The sequence below is a fragment of the Paramisgurnus dabryanus genome, chromosome 20, assembly GCF_030506205.2.
Source record: "Paramisgurnus dabryanus chromosome 20, PD_genome_1.1, whole genome shotgun sequence".
Classification (NCBI taxonomy): Eukaryota; Metazoa; Chordata; class Actinopteri; order Cypriniformes; family Cobitidae; genus Paramisgurnus; species Paramisgurnus dabryanus.
This window is the reverse complement of record NC_133356.1, coordinates 956,564-979,200: the sequence shown is the minus strand read 5'-3', so window position 1 is coordinate 979,200 and position 22,637 is coordinate 956,564. Positions and strand designations below refer to the sequence as shown.

Below are 22,637 nucleotides of genomic sequence, written 5' to 3'. Positions count from 1 at the left end.
CAAAGGGAAAAGTGGTTTATAGGTTTGAAATAAGATACTGGTGAGAGAATAGTGATGATATAATAATGATTAGTTTATTGAACACCTGTATTTGACACAAGCAGCGGTTGTCTGTATCATGAGTTTATGTTAGAAGAGCAGAAGCTGATGTTGACCTGGTTAAAGATGTGATGTAGAGCCTGAAGCTCCCTGCAGCTAAACTGCAGCAAATCGCATGCTAACCTCACATTTCATTGAAGTCAAACACGCTTGAGCTGAGAAAGAATAAATATTTCACAGTCCTTTAATAACGCTGCAGACGCATGCTTTTCAATTTAAAAGTAGTTGTTTTTCTTCTTACCTCGGACTGATAAGTGGTTTCTTTAGGAAATATTTCTAGTAATTTTATTTGGGTAGAGATGATGATGGGGTTTATTAACAGTATATGACTGTAGTGTTACTGTATACATTATAGACACTGTATTCTCTCTCTTTACTGTTAATATTTAATGTGATGGCTGATGTAGATCAATATCTACAGGTCCACACTCATACCAAATTAAAAAAAAGACAACAAAAGCATAACATTGGTATACATATTGTTTAAATGAATAACCATGATGGTTACGCATTACCCTGCAGGGGTTTCATTATAGAGCAAAATATAGGTGTGGACACAGGCATGTCAACATTCATAACTGTTAATGCATTAAAACTGTGTAGGGTTTAGAAACACATCATAGAAATATATATACTTAGATTTGAATTAGTCAACAACATTAATTCATTACTATTTATGTATTGTAGACAGAAAATATGAATTCTCCAGTTACTCTCTGACATGTTTTAAACAGTATTTATTATCTTTTAATAGAAGTCTTATTGACTGTGGGTTAATGCAGATGGCTGAAAGAATGTTAACTGTTGTTTATTAATAAACACACAAGAAAGCTTTATTGATTCAATCATTACCATTATAAATGAATTATTATTAGTGATAGTGATAGGACAATATATTGCAAATGCTGATTTATCGGCCGATATTTGGATTTCTTTATTATCGATATCGGCCAAAACTTTTTGAATCAGCCAGTAAATTTCTATTACTTAAATTTGATGTTTGTAAAAAAAGCCAAAGTCTGACAGACAGTAAAATGACCAATCATTGTTTACTATTTAACATGACACACACACACACACACACACACACACACACACACACACACACACACACACACACACACACACATTCTGGTTTCCATGTTTTGTGGGGACATTCCATAGACGTAATGCATTTTATACCATACAAACTGTATATTCTATTCCCCTTACCTGCCCCATTCCCTAACCCCAACCATCACAAAAACCTTTCTTGTACCTTAGATTTTCAATAAACATCATCTTGTTTGATTTATAAGCTTGTTTCCTCATGGGGACATCAAAATGTCCCCACAAGGTCACAAAAACACTGGTATTCCTATCTTTGTGGGGACAATTGGTCCCCACAACGTGATAATTACCAGGTACACACACACACACACACACACACACACACACACACACACACACACACACACACACACACACACACACACACACACACACACACACACACACACTTCAAAAGGGTAGTAAATGTCATGCATAAATGTTTTTGTTTTAGTCTTAAAAATTTTTGTTTGTCTCTTATTTACTGTAATAAAATTAGTGTTATATCTGCCTCATATTGGCCATACAGGTTTCTTAATATCAGTATCGGCATCGGCCATAAAAAAAACCATATCGGTCAACTCCTAATTATGTATAAGTCATCTCTATGTGCGTGCAGGAGATCATAGATAATATAACTGTATAGATGTTACTGTGTGTGTGTGTGCGAATGCATGTGTGTGTGTGTGTGTATGTGTAAATCTTACAGAGGATTTTTCTTTGTTCCCTCATTAGTCTGCTCTCTCTCTCTCTCTCTGTATCTCTCTCTCTCTTTCTCAAGTGTAATCATTAGTTTTTCTCATTAGGGATCTCTGACTGATGGGATTGAGTGTTGAATATGAATAATTACTTTACTGTAGTTGTGTGCTGGGAGCCTCATGAGAGTTAGTTTGTGTTTCATTCTTTCAGATAGATGTTAATGGATTAATGGTGTACAGGTGAAGTTTTCTAGCAGCTGTTGTAGATGTTTCACATCTCTGTCTTCATTCACAAGCAGCTTTGTCAAATGTTTTCCTCTTTTCCTAATGTGGTTCTTATATTGTATAAGGTGTAAGTCTGAGTTTTATTCACTAGTGGAATGAGTCGGTCTACACTTGATCTGTCTCTCGTCAGTTACTGAAGTGGACGTTACTCATTTGTTTATGACAACCAGATTTAGAAACACCTCTTTTGAAAGAGACGAGCGACACACCGCCACAAAGTCGCTCATAATGTGAATGTACCTTAAGTAAAGCTGAGAATGTGGCCAATATTCAATATATGACTGTAACTGGAATTAATATCGGCTAATAAAACACAAAAAGTGCCTCTGTCCCACTGTATGTGGTCTTCTTACTTCATACTTACATCATCATTCATGAGAAGAGACGTCTCTTATCTTTCTCTGTACGACTGATGTTTAAAGAGAAAATCTTTTATATTATATTGAGTAGAGATTTATGATTCCTAATAAAATGACTGAGCAAATGTTTTATTTCCTCCCAAAAGTCACTGTCTGTGTTAATGATCTGTCCAACAGAGTTGTGATGTGTTGTATTATAACAATATGAAAATCAATGTAGTGAATGCGCTGGTGAGGGCCGCACTTCAAAGCCGAGGCCATTGACTGCCCTTTATCTGTTCAAGCCCTGATATTTACAACAACCGTCTATTCAAAAGCATTCAAGCCATTCAAACCATAAACAGAGACATCAGAGAGGATTATGGGTATGTATGTGTATCGTTCAGCACATTGACTTCTCTTTCATGTCATGGTGCACGGGAAAACTCAACCAATCTAGTCTAAATAAAGCTACATAAAAAAGGACAACACATTTCTTTTGTGAGAACATAAAATCCTTCAATTTGACATTTGGACTTTAGCAACAAAGGATTAAATGAAAGATAATTATTGCTTAACTCGGGCTTTTCTTCAGGAGCTAAGAATGATCCAAGTTAAACATAGACTCTGTGTTTTACTTAATAGCACAGAAATCCAGCGTTGACTGTTTTCTTCCTGACATTTTAATTCTTACTGCATCTTTATAAATGCAGAGGAAACTAAACCCGTGTGCACTCCGCTTCAGTCCTCATCCGTAAGGGTTTAAAATTATCCATTAAACTCAATTTGTCAAAAGTATGACGAGAAGAAATAATGACAGTGATTACAATAAACAAAGGCTCATAGATTTAAATCTTGATGCTTGTTACTGTAGGAAAAGTATTTCTTTGAATATTTTAGTAAAGGTAAAGTATATCTCAGCCTGATGTTGTCCAAGTCAAGGCTGTTGTTTAGCTTCAGATATGAAAATCACCTTCCAGTAAGGAGGTAATATTTTTATTGTTATATCTTCAGTACTTTGAAGCAGTTTGAGTAAAAGTCATCATGAAGGAGCTTTGAAGGAAATCAATGAAATATTGAAGAAGTCTGATGCTGAGATCTCAGATGCATGCTGTGCGACTCTGATAAAGAAAATGATGGTGTGATGCATGTGTGTCATGCTTTAAAGATCAAACACGTATCTTCTGTAATCCCTGATGAGCACATCGTTCTTCATCATCATCAAATATAGTGTTACACACTATAAGACTCATAGCTGTAAAAATGACATAAGAATCTTGATGACATCTTAAGTTTGATTTCAAATATTCAATAGACAGCCGAACACGTCACATCCTGAAGTATTTTGTTAGTTTGTGTGTATTTCTCTGTGTTTTGGCCTTTGAACAGCTCATACAGGTCTGTTTCAGACAGGAGGTCGATGGGCTCTTTTCTGCTGTATTGATTATAATCAGATGCTCTTAAGATGCTTCAGAGGCCAGACATCATGTCGTCTGAATCTTTGGTCTTTCCTATGGTTTATGCAGGAACATTTCATGCTCTAAAAGCTTGTGTCTTCTTGCACTTTTGTTTATTTTTCACAGATTTCTACTGTAAGCCAAATGGAAAGATTTTCAATGTAAATTTGATTGAAAAACAATTGATTATAAATATTTATTTTCACACATTTCAGCCAAAACTCTTTTTATGGCAATGTGAAAAAGCTTCATTACTGTATATGGCAACGCAAAAAATGAAACTTTACTCTTGACATTGTATCATATAAAGAAAACTTTATAGAGTTGTGGAAACATAGGGCTCTATCATACACCCGGCACAATGCATGACGCAAGTGTCTTTGGCTATAGTTTCAACCTGGCGCAATTATCATTTTCACGTTTAGCGCTACATTGTTTAAAAAGCAAATGCATTTGCACCCAATTTGTGCGTCCATGGTGCGTTCTGGTCTGACAACGAGGTGTGTTCAGGCGCATTGTTGGTGCATTGCAACTAAAATAGACTACACCATTGATCAATAAATACCTTGTCTAAAGTCAATGACGCAATATTGTTTTTTTTTATTTAAAGACAAAGACAAAGTCTGTCATCTAAATAGGGATTAGACATAGCGGCAGCAGTTTATTGTACGTTACGCCCAAAATACTCCCATTACTCATTAGGAGAATATGAACAACCCTTTTCGACCGTGTGCTCGACGCACAAACCATTTTTCCCGTCGTTAAATTAGCAAAAGTGGCATCAGACACGCCCATTTAGACCTTTAAAATAGGGCCCAATATCACAATGCAAAGAAATTGTTTAAGTGTTTGGTTGGTGTAATTAACTATAGTAAGGTAAGGTTGGACTGGATTGTGTCACAATATTGAATTAAAGATGAAGTACATTTACATGCTCATCACTGAGTCAGGTCTCATGTCAATCATTAGAGATTACCCATCATGCATCTGTTTGTGTCTGGAGGGGGAATTTGTGCCCTTGATTATTATTGATAAAGAAACCCCTTGATTTAAATGTCTAATGTCTGTTTGCATAAATGATACCAAGATATGAGCAAGCAAGTCAGTCTGACAAAAGCACATACAGTGATATCATACTAATGCTGAAGTCTGATGAGCAGCTGTATTATTTTCTTGTATTGAACATTAAAGGTAGGGTAAAAGATTTGATCTGAAACATTTTTAGTTATGCTGGTTAAAAGTCTCCTCACATTCTGATAGCAATCACTGTGTTAAGTTGTTTAAATGTATTTGTAAAAATTTATGTCATCTGTGAAAGGCGTAGGACCAAAAAATGTTCAACAAATCATAGATTTCGGTCCGAACGGACGTTTCCTTTTATGTCCCTCATACATAAGCGTAATTTGAATTCCCACCGCGCAGCGAGTCCACGCAGATACCATACGTCATCGGCGCGTTCACGTGCGCTCTGTCTGTAAACAGCGAGAACAGCAAACTTTTCTGCTGAATTGACAACCTACACAGGAGCAACAAAACTAAATGCATCTTTTATAACAACAACAGCAAAAACTGCCTGGATCAGCAAGAGCAAAAACCCAAATTAACATCTGTAACTTTACTGCTTTACCACGAGATGCAAACAGCTGCAGGAGGCAAAGGGTCTGAAAGGGTCGTTGCACTGTTTATTTTGGTAAGGTAGGTACGCGATATGTTTGTACTGAGATGGATTCAGATATTCTACTTTGATGAAACGTTGTGTTGCTTATGAAATTTGTGTTCGTTTTCCGGATTAGCATAACGATATAGTTACTACGTCTACACAATCGAACGTGTGCTTAAACTAATTCTGATGTAAACCAGTTGTTTATGTTGGTTATTTTGGAAATGTTATTCACTTTGTACTGCAAAGTTTTCTCACTGGTGAATGAGACATGAGACATGACCGTCTGATCTGTGCGTGTTCATGTGGTTGAAAGAGGCGTGACTTTGGATGGCGATTTGACTTGAGGGTGGGATCGGGATTTCATTGCTAGGCGGCTACCGTTAGCATTTTTCAAAATGTTTTACCCTACCTTTAAAACAACTGCTTTGCATGTTTGCGCACATAAACTCTGAATGCATGTTAATACAGATTGAATGATTAGAGAAGTGCTTAAAGAGGAACAGACTGTTGTAAATGATCTCTTTGTTTTTTATAACACTATCTGTGGATACTCGCTGTAGCATAAGTGAGGTTCAGGTTCAGCTCAACATGCAAACAAACTGATTTCTCCTCGACACTAAATTTCTTCCTTCGGTCATTGAGTTTTTTTAGGGCTTTAGTAAAAGTATTTGATAATAAGATCACATCAGTGGTATATAAGCTACATATATACAAGTCCATACCAACCCTAAATAGCTGCTGTTTAAAAGCAGTTTATCTTGTATATTGTTCAGAATGATTTGTGTACTTTTTAATACATTTATATCTACACAGTATGATTTTCTGTGTGTATTCTTGTTAGTTTGTGTGTTTTCTCTGTCCACAAGCACTGAATTGCTGTTGTTGATCTTGAAATAAGTGAACGGCTTCAGATTGTTATGTAATGCAGCATTTCCCAGACTTCATTCACTGCTGTACCCCTTGAAACTTTAACCATCCCTCTGTGTACCCCTCTCTCTCTCTCATACACACTATACCACATTAGATTAATATTGCATGTATTGTACATTTTTAATATGTACAATTAATATCAAAAGCATTTTACTATAAACAACCTAATATCAAAGTGATTAGTACTGAAGAAAAGATTAGAATGACTTTGCAATGTTAGTTTGCATTGATTGGAGAGAGTTAGTGAATAATGTTCATCTGAACTGTGGAAATAAATTCTTCAGATGTTATAAATCCCTCATGATGAAGATTTTCTCATCTGTTCATGAGGTGTGATCCACACATAACTCTCTGTACTTGATCTGTTAGCAGCCCATTGGACATCACACTTTCATTCTTGTTGATATATTGGCTTTAGTCCAGTAGGAGCGTTGCCAGGAACATCAGTCCATTACAGCGAGTGTCTCTGAGATGCTTATTCATCAATCATGTGCTGATAAACCCATCTTACAGCCAGATTGCCTTTCAGTTTCTGTGTGTTCAGTTATAATGTAAAGAGATTGTGTATGTGTGCATGTGGAAATAAGTCATATGGGACAAACAGAGTCATGGACTCTACAGTGAAGGACAATGTTATGACGTTTATTTGAAACGTTACATAAAGGATGAAAATTCACTTAAATTCTCAGGATTTTTGTCTCGTGTTTATCTAATATCTGTCTTTGATAGTAGGTGAAATGATAGAGAAATAAATATAAACATTTCTTTTTTTCTGGCAAAGAGGACATTACACATCACATCATCATAATGTAAGCAAAAAGCAGCAGGAACTTCCCAGAAAAACTTAAAGGGGGGGTGCATGATCTCTGAAAGCCAATGTTGACATTGAAATCACCTAAACAAACACGCCCCTACCGAAATAGAATCTGGATCTTCTTTTGATTGACCCGCCCCACACATATGCAACCCAGGCAACAATGATGGTTGGTAGACACGCCCCTTACTGTTGATTGGCTACAAGTGTGTTTTGGTAGTCAGCCCGACTCCCTTTTCCAAAGTGTTTTTCAAAAATCACGCACCCCACCTTTAAAGTGAAGTCATAAATCATCTGCGATTATTAAAACTACGGTATGTTACCTGTAAGGGTTCTGTTTGTTGTTGTCTTCTCATGTTCATGTCTTTTATTTAGGAAACTTTGTAGTCCTTAATTTATGGTCTTCGTAGTTTTGTCATATTTGTCTGTAGGCTTCCACAAAACATCACAAAAAGCGATTTGAGAGCAGACTCCTCTGTATGATTTCTCAAATGGCTCTTGCGGTACTTCGACGTCATGCACCTGTCAGTTTTTGCAGTGCCACATGAAGTCGAACAAGCCTTGTGTAAATCTTCTCGTGTGTTTGCCATCGTCTGTAGTGAGTTATTGTTTCATGTAATGTGTACCTTTCTTGTTTTGTTCATTGTTATGCCATGGCATCCATTTTTGGATTTATTCAAGTTATCTGCATTTAGATCCTTCTCAAGTATTTTTTCATGGACTGCACGCTACATTACCCATAATTCAATGTTCTTTTCTAAAGCAGTGGGGCATTGAATGATAAATCTACAGGATGTGCTATGGCAGATTTCATTCTCTGATGCATTAGAAATAATAAATCTTGGTAATGTCATTAGATTGTCATGTTGTGCAACACAAACACAACTGCACTGAGAGTTCAGGTTCAGATCTGCTGGTTTACACCGGATGAGAAAGATCAAATCAATGAGTCTTCTGCTTATTTCACTGGAGGTTTTCATGATATCAAGCATTAGAGATTCAGGTGAACAAATACAGATGTTGTACTACAGACATAACAGCTCATTTTGTGCAAATGCAAGATTGGGTTTCTGTTGACAAGCAAAGCATCATAAAAACATTTCTAGCTGTGGCACTGAGCACATCTGTTTCTCTCTTTAAACAATCAAGAGAGAAGACAAAATCTAATCGGCTCTTTCATATTTCATATTATTATTTTAAATTTCTTGGACTTTCATGGCACAAAACAGGATGTTTAATGAAGTAGTTCTGCATTATTAATCTACTTTCTTTTCTTTTTTTTCTAGTGAATTTCGATCACTTCCAGATTCTCAGAGCCATTGGTAAAGGCAGCTTTGGGAAGGTAAGGTGATATTTTTACATCCATTAATTTAATAATTACGTATGCACAAGTAAAGGTCGTTCAGTGTAAATACGTTCAAATAAATACTCAAAAGAATAAACAGATAATAAAACCTATTTTTAAGTCAAATGTTTAGTGTGGATTAATTTTAAAACAGTAAGTGACTGAAATCAATACCTTTGGGAATGGCACTATTATGGCACTAAAAATGTCTGGGTTACTTTTGACCCATAATGGGTAAATATTGGACTGAACCACTGATCTATATAAATAACTGGATTGTTCATGACGTCACAATTGTGAAGCCACTGCGCCGCCATGTTTGTTTACCCAGACATTCTTCAGATTTTAATGATAAACATCACTTTACTAGTCTTCGTTTTTATATCTGAAGTCTTCCTGTACATTATTACAACACAAACGTCCTAAGCATGCAGATAGTTATTTACTGAAAGTTGTACATTTTGCGTTTTAATCAGTTATTATACATTCATCTTCATTACAGTATCGGATCAGCAGACAGACCGCAGCATATTTAGTATTAATTACAATAAACGTGCTCATTCTGAAATCTAAATAAATAATCATGCTTTGTACCGTATGTGCAGACAATAATTTGCTGGTTTTGTAATTATGTTATCTAAACTTACAAGTTACCTAAACTTATTCAGAGAAATAACGCTGACCGTGTAGCTGAATGTCAAAAAAAAAAAAATGTATTTATACCCGTGTCATTAACAGAATGCAGCAGACACACTCACCTTAAAATATTTTTTAATCCCTGCCCGATTAAAACATTAACATTGCAAATAACACCAGAATTAACAAATAATTTACGTACACATATCCTATAAATTAATCTTGTGTGACTGATACGCTGTAAAGCGGGTGAATTTAGATCAGGATTCTGAATGGAATTCAATGACGCCCTCGGCCGGTTGTGTATACCAAGATGGCCGCTTGAACTCTGCGCTGGCTTCATCTCACGCTGTTACGTTAAGCGTTCTATTCGTAATCCAGTCATTTATATAGATCAGTGGCATGAACACACTGCTGGTTAAAATTGACCCAATGTTGGGTTGTTTTTATGCGATCATGGGGTATAATAACATAGCAGTTGGGTTAAAACAACCCTGCATTGGGTCAATTTTACATTTTGTTTCATGTATTCATTAATGTGGAGTATATCTGTTCATTAATTAAATGAACATTTTTGTGTGTTGTGTGAACAGACTTAAGACACAACTCAAACAGTAGGTTGTCTAATGACAAACTGGATTCATTGTGGTTCAAGTAAATTGAAAGATTTATTAATAATGATATTGTAACCGCTGTTGTTTTGGTTGATTTGGAATTATAAGAGACTTATAGATTCACTCATCCATGTAATTATATATCAGTTTATTTTTGTGTGCAACACTTAAAGTTCCATTGGCTTACATCTGAAAAATGAGTTAACAACCTTTAAGCTGAAAGGACGTGGATGCACTGAAGAGTTCTCAAGAGCTGTGACTGTTGCAATGCGGTGATTATAGAATGTGTGTGCGTTTGTTTGTTTGTTTGTTTGTGTGTGTGTGCTATGTGCAGGCAGGCATTTCTGCATATACAGTATAATGCATACATATATTTTAAAATATAAAAATGTAAACGACAAACGTGTGTGTTCACATTCACTGGTTTCTTTTTCCGCTGGTGGGTGCTCGTCACAACGTCAAGCAATGCTTAGGACTACTTAGCATCGACAGACAACCTGGAGCGCCCAGACACTTTGAAAAGAAGGGACGCGGCGCGGTCACGTTTTTAGTGTGGTTTTAGATGCAAAATGTGAAGCAAATGAGCATATGTGCTTGGCCATTTCGGTGGGTGATCGAAATGAGCCCCGGAGCACCCACGGGTTTGACGTGTGCGTGTTTATTGTAGCACTTTCATCCGTGAAACAACATGTGAGGAACCTTTTAGGTTTTATAATGATACATTTAAAGATGGAAATGTTCATTTGTATATATTTGGAATTATGTTTTCCAGGCACCGTCCCAAATAGCTAAATATATATGTTTTAAATCGGCCATTCCCAAACTGTGGTCCGCGGACCACTAGTGGTCCGTGAGGGTACTGCAGGTGGTCCGTGAAAAGTCAAAATAAGAATATTTATATTTTAATATACAAACTCGTTCATATTTTGGGCGAACGTGTACTGCTGCCTAATAAACGTTACTGTGAACTCATTCATTCTGGTGCCTGTGAACGGCACGCTCTCTCAGTTTAACGTCGTTCAATAGGGTGCCAGATTTGTATATTCTTCCAGGCGAAAACCCGACTAAAACACACTGTAAACAGGCCTTAATGTGTAGCGGAAAAACAACCAATCTGGCAACACCGCCACCACTCGGTGTTCACCAGTCACGCTGCATGCTTCATCACAACAACACAGACGCTGCTGGAATTCCTGCCGCTCAAATAGTTTAACATTAAATAACATCATATTTGTCTTAAATCGTTAACGATTAACATAGGCTGCTGACGCATATTCCGGATCTTGAAATAGACTTTGACTAAGCTCACGCTATTTAACGTGCACGTGTGGTGTGCAATACCTGCGAGTTGTCAAACACGCAATGCCTCGCAGCGCTTCTCGCCCCCGGGGTGCGACTCCCACCCGGCTAGCCTTTCAAGGTAAGTGTAAGCAAATACAAAAATTAAAAGACAGTCAATGCTAATGTAAACGCTGGTTGAATAAGGATTTAAAGTTGGACATGAAGATGAATCTGACGCATTTAGCTTCAGTGTTAAAACTGATCAAATAATTGCTGTTTGGTGGTTCTATATGGGCTATAATGGCAATCATTAAAAAAAAATAATATGGGAAAAAATAACTATAAATTAGTTCAGTTTTGGAACTGTGACCTAGTTTAACATTTTCAAATATGAACTATGAACTGAACTAGTTCATTTTAAAATTTGTGATCTGTGAACTAAACTAGTTCATGTAGAAAGTGAACTTTCCCAACACTAAGAATATGTATATAAATAATTATGATATAAGGTTAAGAAACCTGTTGTACTGATGTGATGACCAGTTATAGTTTTAGTGCTAGTAAGACTATTTAGATGTGCAGATTAATTCAGGACTTTGTGTAGACATATTTTATAATGAGTATTATGAGGTGGTCCGCGAAAATTCTTGATTACAAATAGTGGTCCACACACACAAAAAGTTTGAAAACCCCTGTTTTAAATAACATTTTAAATATATTCAACAGAGGAGAAAAAAGGAGGTTTATTCTTTGTCCAGGGAAAACAAAGCAGTTTTGATCTTGTTCTTATTGTAAAGCAGGAGGTATATGATGCTCTTAAAGTGCGTGTTGCAGGTTAACCACCACTGTCGATTAATGGGTACATAAATCACTCAAGATATGTGTATAATTTTTAAAATGTCTCAAAAATGGTCTTAAAGACCACTTTTTTTACGTTTTTGGTATTAACGGTTTTTTTACGCAATTCTGCGATGACGTCACGTTGGGGAGAAGTGAAGGAAGCCTCAGCCAGAGCCATAGAGATAGATGAGACATTTATTGCTGTTTAATACTTACATATACAATTTGGAAATCATATATACATCGTAGGAAATATATAATGTGTTATACTGCAAAGTTACCATGATAATTATTATTTATGATATCTGTGGAGATAAATAAAACTACGCAAATCTGCTGATTTGATCCATTCATGTCCTGACCACCAGGCTAGAGATATTTAAACATCCTTAATCCACACTTACTAGTCTATCAAATAATATCTCAAATATATTGTTTTGTGAAATAAAAGGATGCTTTGTTATATTGTTTATGCGATAACGAATCACACGATCATTTTATACGCAGCAGCAGTCAGCAGCTGCAGCACACTCGGATCCGACCGCATACATACTGTAATAAACAGGCGTTCGGCGGCTTTTTACATCACGACAGACTATGCCATTTGAGGAGGAACCGCTCATTGATCACCGTATTTTTATAAATCCTGTACATGTTTGGACCTGCCGAACAGGTTGAGGACTTTCATATACTTTGTTTAGCAGAGAGGTTGAGCAGTTTGACCAGCGGGCTGCGGGAACCGGCGCACATCACGCCGCCAGACTGTGTTAACTCGAAATGTATAACTATTATCAGATCGACCCACTGAGAAAGTCCCGACTCTCTCGATTGCCATTCCGCTACTGGTTGTAAGAAAGTGAGTGCGTTTGGGTCGCTGGTCCCCGCGAACAGATGTGACGTGCCTCACTCACCTTCCTGGATTAGAGACATGCTGCCAAAACCGTTTGTGCTGAAGATCGCATAAAGTTACACCCATTTCAGGCAGGATCATCCCCCTCAAGCCAGCATGCACGAGTATGTTAATTGTTTGTTTACTTTCTACACGAAGATATGCTAACGTTATGCTATCTGGCTGTCTGTCTGCCTATCTCTCTATACTAGCCTATCTATCTGTCTGTCTGTCTATCTGTCTATCTATCTGTCTGTCTGTCTATCTATCTATCTATCTATCTATCTATCTATCTATCTATCTATCTATCTATCTATCTATCTATCTATCTATCTATAATCTGCGCTATCAGAACTGTACTTTACTCGTCTTTCTATAGTCATTCTCAATGGTCTCAAGGCGGCTTTGGTAAATTCTCTCCCCAGCGTGACGTCATACAGTGCGTTGTGGGGGAAAGGAGAATCATTGCAAACCGCTGTACTTTTTCATACTTTTTCGGGTTTTGTGATACCCAACAACATAAAATACAATGGATAACAGTTTAAATGTTTATTATCAACAAGCAAATTGCACAAATTCGTTGAAAAATTTTACCTGCAAATCGCCCTTTAAAAGGTTAAATACCAAGAAATCCTCTGATCCTGATGGGTTGGATCCATACTTTTTTTTTATATAGCAGCTGAATATATTGCAGAAACTTTGATGCACATTTTTTATTTGACTATAGAAACTGGATTAATATGTATTGTAAGGAAGTCAGCATATCACTCCTTTATAGATCTAATCCAAATAACTATAGCCCATTATCTAAGCTTTAGCCAAGATCTTGGAATTGAATTTAAACCTTTATTGCCCCGAAGGGAATTTGTTCTGCACTCAAGGAAGCCACATTAACAAACATCCAACGACATTGCAAACATTAAAAAACAAAACATAAACAACACAAGACAACAATAATAGCAATAATAATGGCATACAATAAGTTCAATATCTAAATAAATCGATAGCTAATTAAAAATGTCTAATTAAAAATGTCTATAAAAAATTATTTTTTGTGCCTCTGTCTGATCTGTTCAGTAACTGAATGCTCCTCGGTACAAATGATGTAATGGCACGTTTCGTTTTTGTTGATGGCATTCGAAATCTACAGAGGGGAGTAAGAAGAACTCTAAGAAAAGTGGGTGGGATGGATCATCCAATATCCTCAATGCCAGATTGAGGGTATACTGGTCTGTAAGATTGGAGATGGTTTTAACATCGGATCCAGTAATTTGGTCGGATCCAGGAAGGGCTTATAAGTAACCCTTTGAAAGTATATTTAGAGTCAAGAAATATAAAAAATGATTTCATAAGTGCTATTGATTTTAAGGAATATTGTATTGCATTGTTTTTAAATCTTTGAAAGGTGTTTGATACAGTTGATCACTATATTCTGACGCAGAGATTGGTGGATATTGGAATGTCTCCAAATGCTGTTAAATGGTTTGGCAACTATTTAAGTGGCCAAACACATAGGGCCCTATCTTGCACCCAGCGCAATTGACTTTGTCAGTGACGCATGTATCATTCGTATTTTGCGCCGGCGCACAGCGGGGTTTTTCCCTCCACAGATGCACGTCAGCAAACTAGGGAATGAACTTGCGCTCCCTGGGCGGTTCAGCGCAAAAAGGAGGCGTGTTGCGGCGCAAACCATCTCTTATGCTATTTTGCAGTTTCAAAAAACAATTGCGCTACTAACCAAAAAAAACTAGTCTAAAGTCAGTGGCGCGTTGCGCGTGGTTCATTATGCTATTTTAAGGGCGCATGCTTGACCATAATGTATAGCGTGCACAACGCGCATACACTTTGCTTATCTAATCTACACAGATGCAACAGTTATTTTTGCAAATCATAAATTGTTACACTTAAAAATATTAATACACGAGATAAGGGGAATCATAGTGGTGAGCATTGTGGTGATATTTTTTATTTATTCTCATGCAAATAACGATTAAAATATTTTCATAACTTTGTTGTGTGGCTGTATTACGTTTATTTTATGTAAATAATAGTTAAAATGTTTTCATAAGAAACCTTAATGTATATGAACTTGATTTGTAAGAGTACGTTGGGGTTGGACCTTGCTTGCGTTTCTTGGGTCCGATTTCAAAGCCCCCAAACCCTTTCAGCGGTGAGGGTGGACGCAGCGATGTCCTCTGCTGGCGTCAAGTCCTGAGGCAGATCCACCTCCCGTTACACGGCGTGCCCGATTTATGCTGGCAAGCGTGGGATTCCCCCGTACAAGGACGTCGGTCTCCTCGGCTGTGAACCGCTCCTGGCGTGCGCCTGGTAAATCCGTCATAATAATAGCAACCCGCCATGGAACTTGCGCCCTTGCGTTTAAAGGGAATGTTGGCTAGCGTTCTGATTGGTTTATTTGACGTTACGCCCAAACCACACCTATGAATAATGAACCTACTTCAGACCAACCCCTTATTGATTTGCGCCCGGCGCAAGAGTTATTTATCACGCCGGGAAAATAGCAACAGCGCCCAAGATCCGCCCACAAACTCACTTGCGCGTTGCGCTTCGCACTTGCGTTTCAGATCGTTAAAATAGAGCCCAAAGTGTTTTTTTATTATTATATAAATGACTTAATATAACAACTGCAAAGTATCATTTTTATGCAGATGACACAGTTTTCTGCCTTATTCTTAACAAATGCCTTGGCTTAGAAGATCTGCAAATGCTTTTAACATTATTCAGAAGAATCTTTAACATTTGAGTATCAGTCTCTATATATATATCTTGGTTTCCTTTTAAAGGAAAACTTGTCCTTCAAGCAACATACATTATAGATTGTTTGACAAAAAAACTTAAAGCTTGTTTTTATTATAGAAACAAAGGCTGTATCTCTTTTAGTGTGAGAAAAACAACCATACAAGCAACTTTTCTGTCAACGCTGGATTAAGGGGATCATTTATATGTGCATGCAAATCAATCTTCATTGAAAATGCTGAATTCAGTATATCATACAGCATTAAGATTTGTACCTAATTCAAGTTTTCGTACTCATCATGGTAGTTTACGAGAGTGTTGGTTGGCTATCCTTGCAAAATCTCAGGCTGAAGCATTGGCATACTTTTCTCTTTAAGGTCATTCTGCACAAACTCCCTACTTACTTATTTATCTATATTCTCTTTTGATTCTAAAAGTTACTTCCAGGGAAGTTAATCTTTGATCACATGGGCTAATCATACAGTATTACATCCCATGAACATGAACTGTTTTTGGTGAAAGTGCTTTAAAAGTTTTTGCACCGTTATCTTGGTATATTTTGCAGAAGCAGATAAAATTTAATTATTTACCAACAATGAGTTAGGGTCAGGATTTATAATAAGGATAAATGACTTTCTGAGTACCTAATGCACATGTGCTGTTACTGACCACTGTTGCTCATTTTGTTAAGGTGATGTTAAATTGTTAATTGCTTTTTCTTTTTTGTGTTAAATGTTGTTGTTTTTGTTATTTTGTTTTCATTGTATAGTTTAACTATGGAACTATTATTCTGCTTTCTTGGCCAGGACTCCCTTGAAAAAAAGATTTTGATTTATATATATATATATATATATATATATATATATATATATATATATATATATATATATATATGAAGAGTTTGGTTCCAAAATGCAATAAATGCCAATTTTGAAAAAAATGAGTTACTGCCACAATAAGTATTGTATCAGGTCAGTATTTAAAAGTAAATTCTTAATTTTACGCAAAATCCAATATCCGCTGTGTTATTCTGTCATCTTTTCTCCCTTTTTTCCCAAAACGCGATAAACGCCACTCCTCCTTTTCAACAGAATGCAATAAATCCGCACAAACAATGGCGGCGCATTAAGTACACAGAGTCCTAGTTTTCCTCATCTACTTTGTACTTCGTGATCAACAAACAAACAAAAACAAAATATTACTTTAATGGCATTGATAAACCTGTGCTGGTTTTCTGTAACGGTAAAGAAACGTAAGCCATCAACATCTAATAATTTCCGCGAGAGGCACTCGGGAGACGGGTGCTTGTTCTCCCGACAGCATCAAGCTCTCTCATGCTAACACATTGACCCCAGGGGATCTTATGAAAAACTTTCCATAATTTTACTCAAAGTCAATGAAAATCGAGCAGGACCAAAACATTTTACAGCTGATCGCTGTGAAAAATGTTAAGCGACGATGTCCCAAGTATAACCGCAGCAATGACAGTGTTCTTAATATCACAAAGGAAGTGTTTTGATTAATGACATTAATGTTTATTTTTTTTATCAGTGTATAACACTAGTCAACTAAATGAATATAAAATGGCAAAGATGAATGCACATTTATATAGGCTATTGATTCAATAGATTTATAGCATTTTGAAAAAAACTTGTCATGGATTTATTGCATTTTGTGGAAAAAATTATCTGTTTTTATAATAAATCTTTGAAAATCGAGTTATGGATTTTAATTTGTTATGTTTTTATAACCTAAAGATGCTATGTGAAAGTTTGTACCAGAAAATAGTGGTTTTCATCTTGTCACTTTCTTGGTATAGAAAACACGTTTTTACCGAAATTTATCAAAATGGATATATTGCGTTTTGGAACCAAACTCTTCATATATATATATATATATATATATATATATATATATATATATATATATATATATATATATATATATATATATATATTGCTGTATGGGTTATAGGATAAAAAATTTATTTGTTGCCTCTGAAATACATTTTGAAATATATGTTAATATATGAAGGTTTAAACTCAACATATTTTCAAATTCACAAAAATATAGTTAATTAAACTTTACTTTCTACCGAATGTATTTAGCATATATTTAAAAGACATGTATTTTTTTGGCCGTATGGGGTTGCCTGCTGTGTTTAAATGGTCTTTTAGGAAACAAGTCTCATCAGCTGGAGAATAAATGACCGTCAGTATGTGTTATTATCTTCCTCATCAGGCCGACCTCCTTTACTCTGTCCTCATGATAGTAAAAGACATAAAACGATGAAAAATGGCTTTGTATGTTGAATCTCCTGAGGTTTAAACACCATAACATCCACTGGATGAGAGTAAAGAGCAAGAGATTGTGTGTGTGTGTGTGTGTGTGTGTGTGTGTGTGTGTGTGTGAGTGCATGCGTGCGCGTGTGCGTGTGTGTGTGTGTGTGTGTGTGTGTGTGTGTGTGTGTTGGGACTCCTCCTGGATGATTCACCAGCTTTCAAAGGCAGCTTCACAGTTTTCATGCAATAGAAGTGAATATTAAATCCTGTCTCTCTATGGAAGTCTCTTTTGCTTTGAGAGACGTCATAGAGACAGACAGACAGTAATAACCTCTGAGAGATCAGAAACGCCTGGGGTTTCCCACAGAGAGACATCAGCTTATCACGTAACTCATGTCAACATTCATAAGCAGCAGAAACACACAGCTTTACAAACCTAGACAAATGCTTATGATGTGAAATACTGGACATATAAAACATGTTCTTCTGTATTTCAGCATCACTGTGGTTAAATTGAACACATGGCAGGACTGTGACTGGGATGTACGGTTGCTTAGTAACTACTGGTTTTATTACCAGATAGAAGGTTTCCAAAGAGAAACCCCAAGGTTCCACCAGAACAGTTTTGGAAATGTTATGTAACACCAATATAAGGATCTCATTGTCTTCTCAATCCATGTACATTTATCACTCACTGCAATTTCCTTCATGTTGTACTTTTCCACCCCTTTGCATTTGCAACCCTAAAGGTGGTACAATATGGCGAGCTGTCAGTTCTCATTGGTTCTTTTGTGTCACGTGACGAAACAGACATAAGACAACACAAGTCACAAGATTTGACAGATGACATCAAAGTACTGCGAGAACGATTCAAGAAATGTTACGGAGGAATCTGCGGTGGATTCGCTCTCGCTGTACTGTGATGTCATCGGCCTGTCTTTTCTTGCAGCGCCACATGAAGTCAAACACACCTAATGCCGGAAGAGCCAGGATCTTATTTAATATAACTGTAAATGTGTTCATATCTACACCCAGGATAGATTGAGGGAGAGTAAAATGATGTGAACTAATCTTTAAGTACTGTAGTTTATTTGTTTTAAATCTGTCAAATATTCATTTGGTGTAAATTGTTAAATGACATCCACAGCTTCTAGGTTCCAATGGGTTCCTTTAGGGGTTTAGGCTAAAACAGATGTTTCACTCTGATATTTAACCTAAATCTTTACAATCAATTCTGATTATAAAGTGAAACTGGGACACAACAAATCAAACCTCTCATCTGAAAACTGAACATGTGAATATTAAAGAGATCACTGCTTGTCAAAGATGTAACACCATACATAAAACTGTTTGTGTACTCATCTGAATGTTTATGTTGGACACTAAAGGTTTTCTCTGGCCGGATTATAGCCCACACCTTTTTTCATCGATTCTTAATTTTTTTTTATGTCCTGTAACACGAAGCAATGGTGCCGTGATGCCCTGGTTGAGTTTGTGTAAGAAATCATTTTTACTGAGTATTTGTAGAACGAAGACATTTAGTCAGTAATGTAAAGTTTGTCATAAGTATTATTAAGTCAATGCACAGTGTGTTTATGTAATAATCACACATACAGTACATCTGCTCATTCACTTCTATTGAGGGCTTTGCCATCAAGTGTATTTACTAGAATCAGATCAGAGGTGCTGTGATTGGCTGTACAGTTAGTGATGCTCATGTGACACAACTGTTTGTTTACACAGTCAAATCATTTCTTTCTGTTACTGAAAGACTTCAGATCAAGAATATCTGGATGATATGTGTGCGTGCGTGTGCGTGTGCGTGTGCGCGTGTGCGTGTGTGTGTGCGTGTGTGTGTATGTGTGTGTGTGTGTGTGTGTGTGTGCATGCGTTTGTGTGTGTGTGTGTGTGTGTGTGTGTATAGATCCTAGAGAAAAATCTCTCAGCTTGTTGCAGTCAGATGTGTTTAGTTCAGCTACAATAGATTTGAATCCTAAAGTTCATCTCATCAGAATAAATATCAACTGAATCGATGTTTTTTTTTTTTTGGTTCAGTAGAACCAGCGCCCTTAGACATCTGTCTGAGATGAGACTAACACAGGAGTCTTGTAAGGATGAGTTTGGTTTTGGAAAGGATCAGATGTGATTGTTCGGGTGGTTTCTGTGACCCACAAACCAAATCCTTTTGTGAATTTAAAACAAAGACGTTTCTTTTAACTTTGCTGGAGCCGTCCCTTGAGGAAAACTGTGACAACAATGAATAAAGCTGCTAAATATACGAGAGTTATGGGGATAAACGCTTGCTCTGCAAATCGACTTTGAATTCATAACCGTGAGCGTACAGTACGGTATATAAAAAAGCTCCTTCTCAATCTATCAGACATACGAGACTGTTAAAGCCCAGAGAGCAATGTGACTTATATAAGATGTTAGACTGTAAATGTTTATGGGATATTTTAATATCAATCAGTGTTGAGTCTGTTTAACTCAAGTACAGTAGTTTTAAAGGATGATAACTGTAAATCACACATATTCAGAATGAATATTTAAAGGAACACGCTCAGATTTGGGGAATTTAGCTTATTCACCGTATCCCCTAAAGTTAGATAAGTCTATACATACCTTTCTCATCTCTGTGCGTGTTGTAACTCTGTCTGACGCAGCTCCCGCTAGCTTAGCTTAGCACAAAGACTGGAAGTAAATGGCTCCGGCTAGCAAACTGCTCCCAATAAGTGACAAAATAACACAAACATTTTCCTATTTATGTGTTGTGATTTGTATAGTCACACCGTGTACAAATAACAAGGTGATATGAGACACAGCCATCTTTTAACAGTATACATACTGGGAACTATATTCTCTGAAGACGAAGCACTGCTATGGGCGAAGTGATTTGCTCGCTGCACCCGAGAAGCCCCCTGATGAGGAGCAGAGAGTTCGGTCAGAGTTGTGCAAATCACTCCGCCCATGTAGCAGTGCTTCTTTAAAGTCGTTTGTTTTATCCTCTCTAGATGCTCACAGGACATTTGACAGAAGCAGAACATTTATTAGGTCAGCTTGATAGACACAAGATTATTTATAACTAATGATGTCTCACTTTGTAATGTTTAGATTTTATGTTACAGAAAAAAACTTTCACATGACTAAACTTAATATTTATAACTCTAAATGAATGAAAGTGTTAAATAAAGATGACATACAGTCGCTGTGACAGCACATAGATAAAGCAGCAGGTTGTGAAGTTTATCAACAGAACTTTAAAGACTTTACTTTACATCACATGTAGGATACAGTCATGAATATTAAACCAACTAGACATTTTCTCTTAATGGTCTTCAGTGAAGAACTGTGCAAGGTCAGAGTTTAAAGACTGTTCTCAGACCTGTGACTGAACCTCTATTAATGATTAACTCTGATGTCCCACTGGACTGAGATCTGTGCTTGTGTGAGGAATAATAACTGAATGACATTGATCTGAGTTTAATTCATCTGTTTAAAGTTAAAGTCTGACAGTCTCTAGTAGTGTGTCTTAAAGCGACAGTTCACACAAAAATAAACATTCTGTCATCATTTATTCACTCTCATGTTATTACAAACCTCATGAGCCCCATTCACTTCAATAGTAGGACAAAGAATAGACCTAAATGGGGCCTCTGATCAGTTTGATTACAAACATTCCTCAAATCTATATATTGTTATCAGAACAAAGACATTTACAGGTTTGTAACTACATGATGAGAACATTTCAATTTTTGGGTGAACTATCCCTTTAACACGAGTTCATCTTTCTGATTTAAGTCTTGATTCACCTTCACAAAGCTCTGCACATCACGTCTGATCTTCAGAAACCTTTATGGTATTGTGTTTAGTTTTTTTTTTATCATTTACTAGATAAAGTATTTCATTGTTTTAATGATACATTGTAAAACCTTAAAAACCTTTCTGTTGTGATGTTAATAACGCTCTTTTGATCTCTTTGTTTTTATTTGGTAAATCTGCTGTAGTTAGATCTTTTTTTTTTAAATGTCTTGTTTGGTTGTCTGTTGCAGTAGTTCTCTTGACCTGTGTTGTAATTTACAGTTAAGTCAGGCATTAAAAATGTTAATTTGAAGAACTGTTGTGTCAATACTGAGGATAAATGTGTTTGGACTCAAAGGTCAAATCTACAGATTCACTCTTCAGAAATCAAATATTCAGTTCTTCTTGTTCATATCTGTTGTTGGGCTTTTGTTTTTGTTTTTAGTTTGCTCTCTAGTTTATGAAGTGGCACTAAGTCAGCAAACTTTGGTAAACTCTTAATGTTAAGATCAAATGCCCTGCTGAAAAAAATTGCATCAAACCAGCATGGTCCAGCATGGGAATTATGGTCACCAGCATACCAGCAAGATCAGCATATGTTGTGTTTGGGTGCTGGTATGCTGGTGACCACCAGCTAAACCAGCAGCAAACCAGCATAGACCAGCATAATTCCCATGCTGGACCATGCTGGTTTGATGCTGTTTTTTTCAGCAGGTCATGGTTTGTGAATACGGGCCCTGATGTCAAATATCAGATTTAGTTTAGACTTTGTTTTGACGTAAACTTTGGCTTTTTTGCTCTTTGTGTTGTATTCAGAGCCGT

At 36.6% G+C, this 22,637-nt stretch overlaps 1 protein-coding gene across 1 annotated transcript in view; it reads left to right on the top strand.

Moving 5' to 3' along the window:
- LOC135786541 (serine/threonine-protein kinase 32C-like) overlaps positions 1 to 22,637 on the top strand; it is a 41,571-nt gene that overhangs the window by 2,322 nt on the left and 16,612 nt on the right. Inside the window, exon 2 of the mRNA XM_065296000.2 lies at positions 8,660 to 8,715. Within this exon, the coding sequence (XP_065152072.1) occupies positions 8,660 to 8,715 (56 nt within the window). The remainder of the gene's footprint in view (positions 1 to 8,659; positions 8,716 to 22,637) is intronic.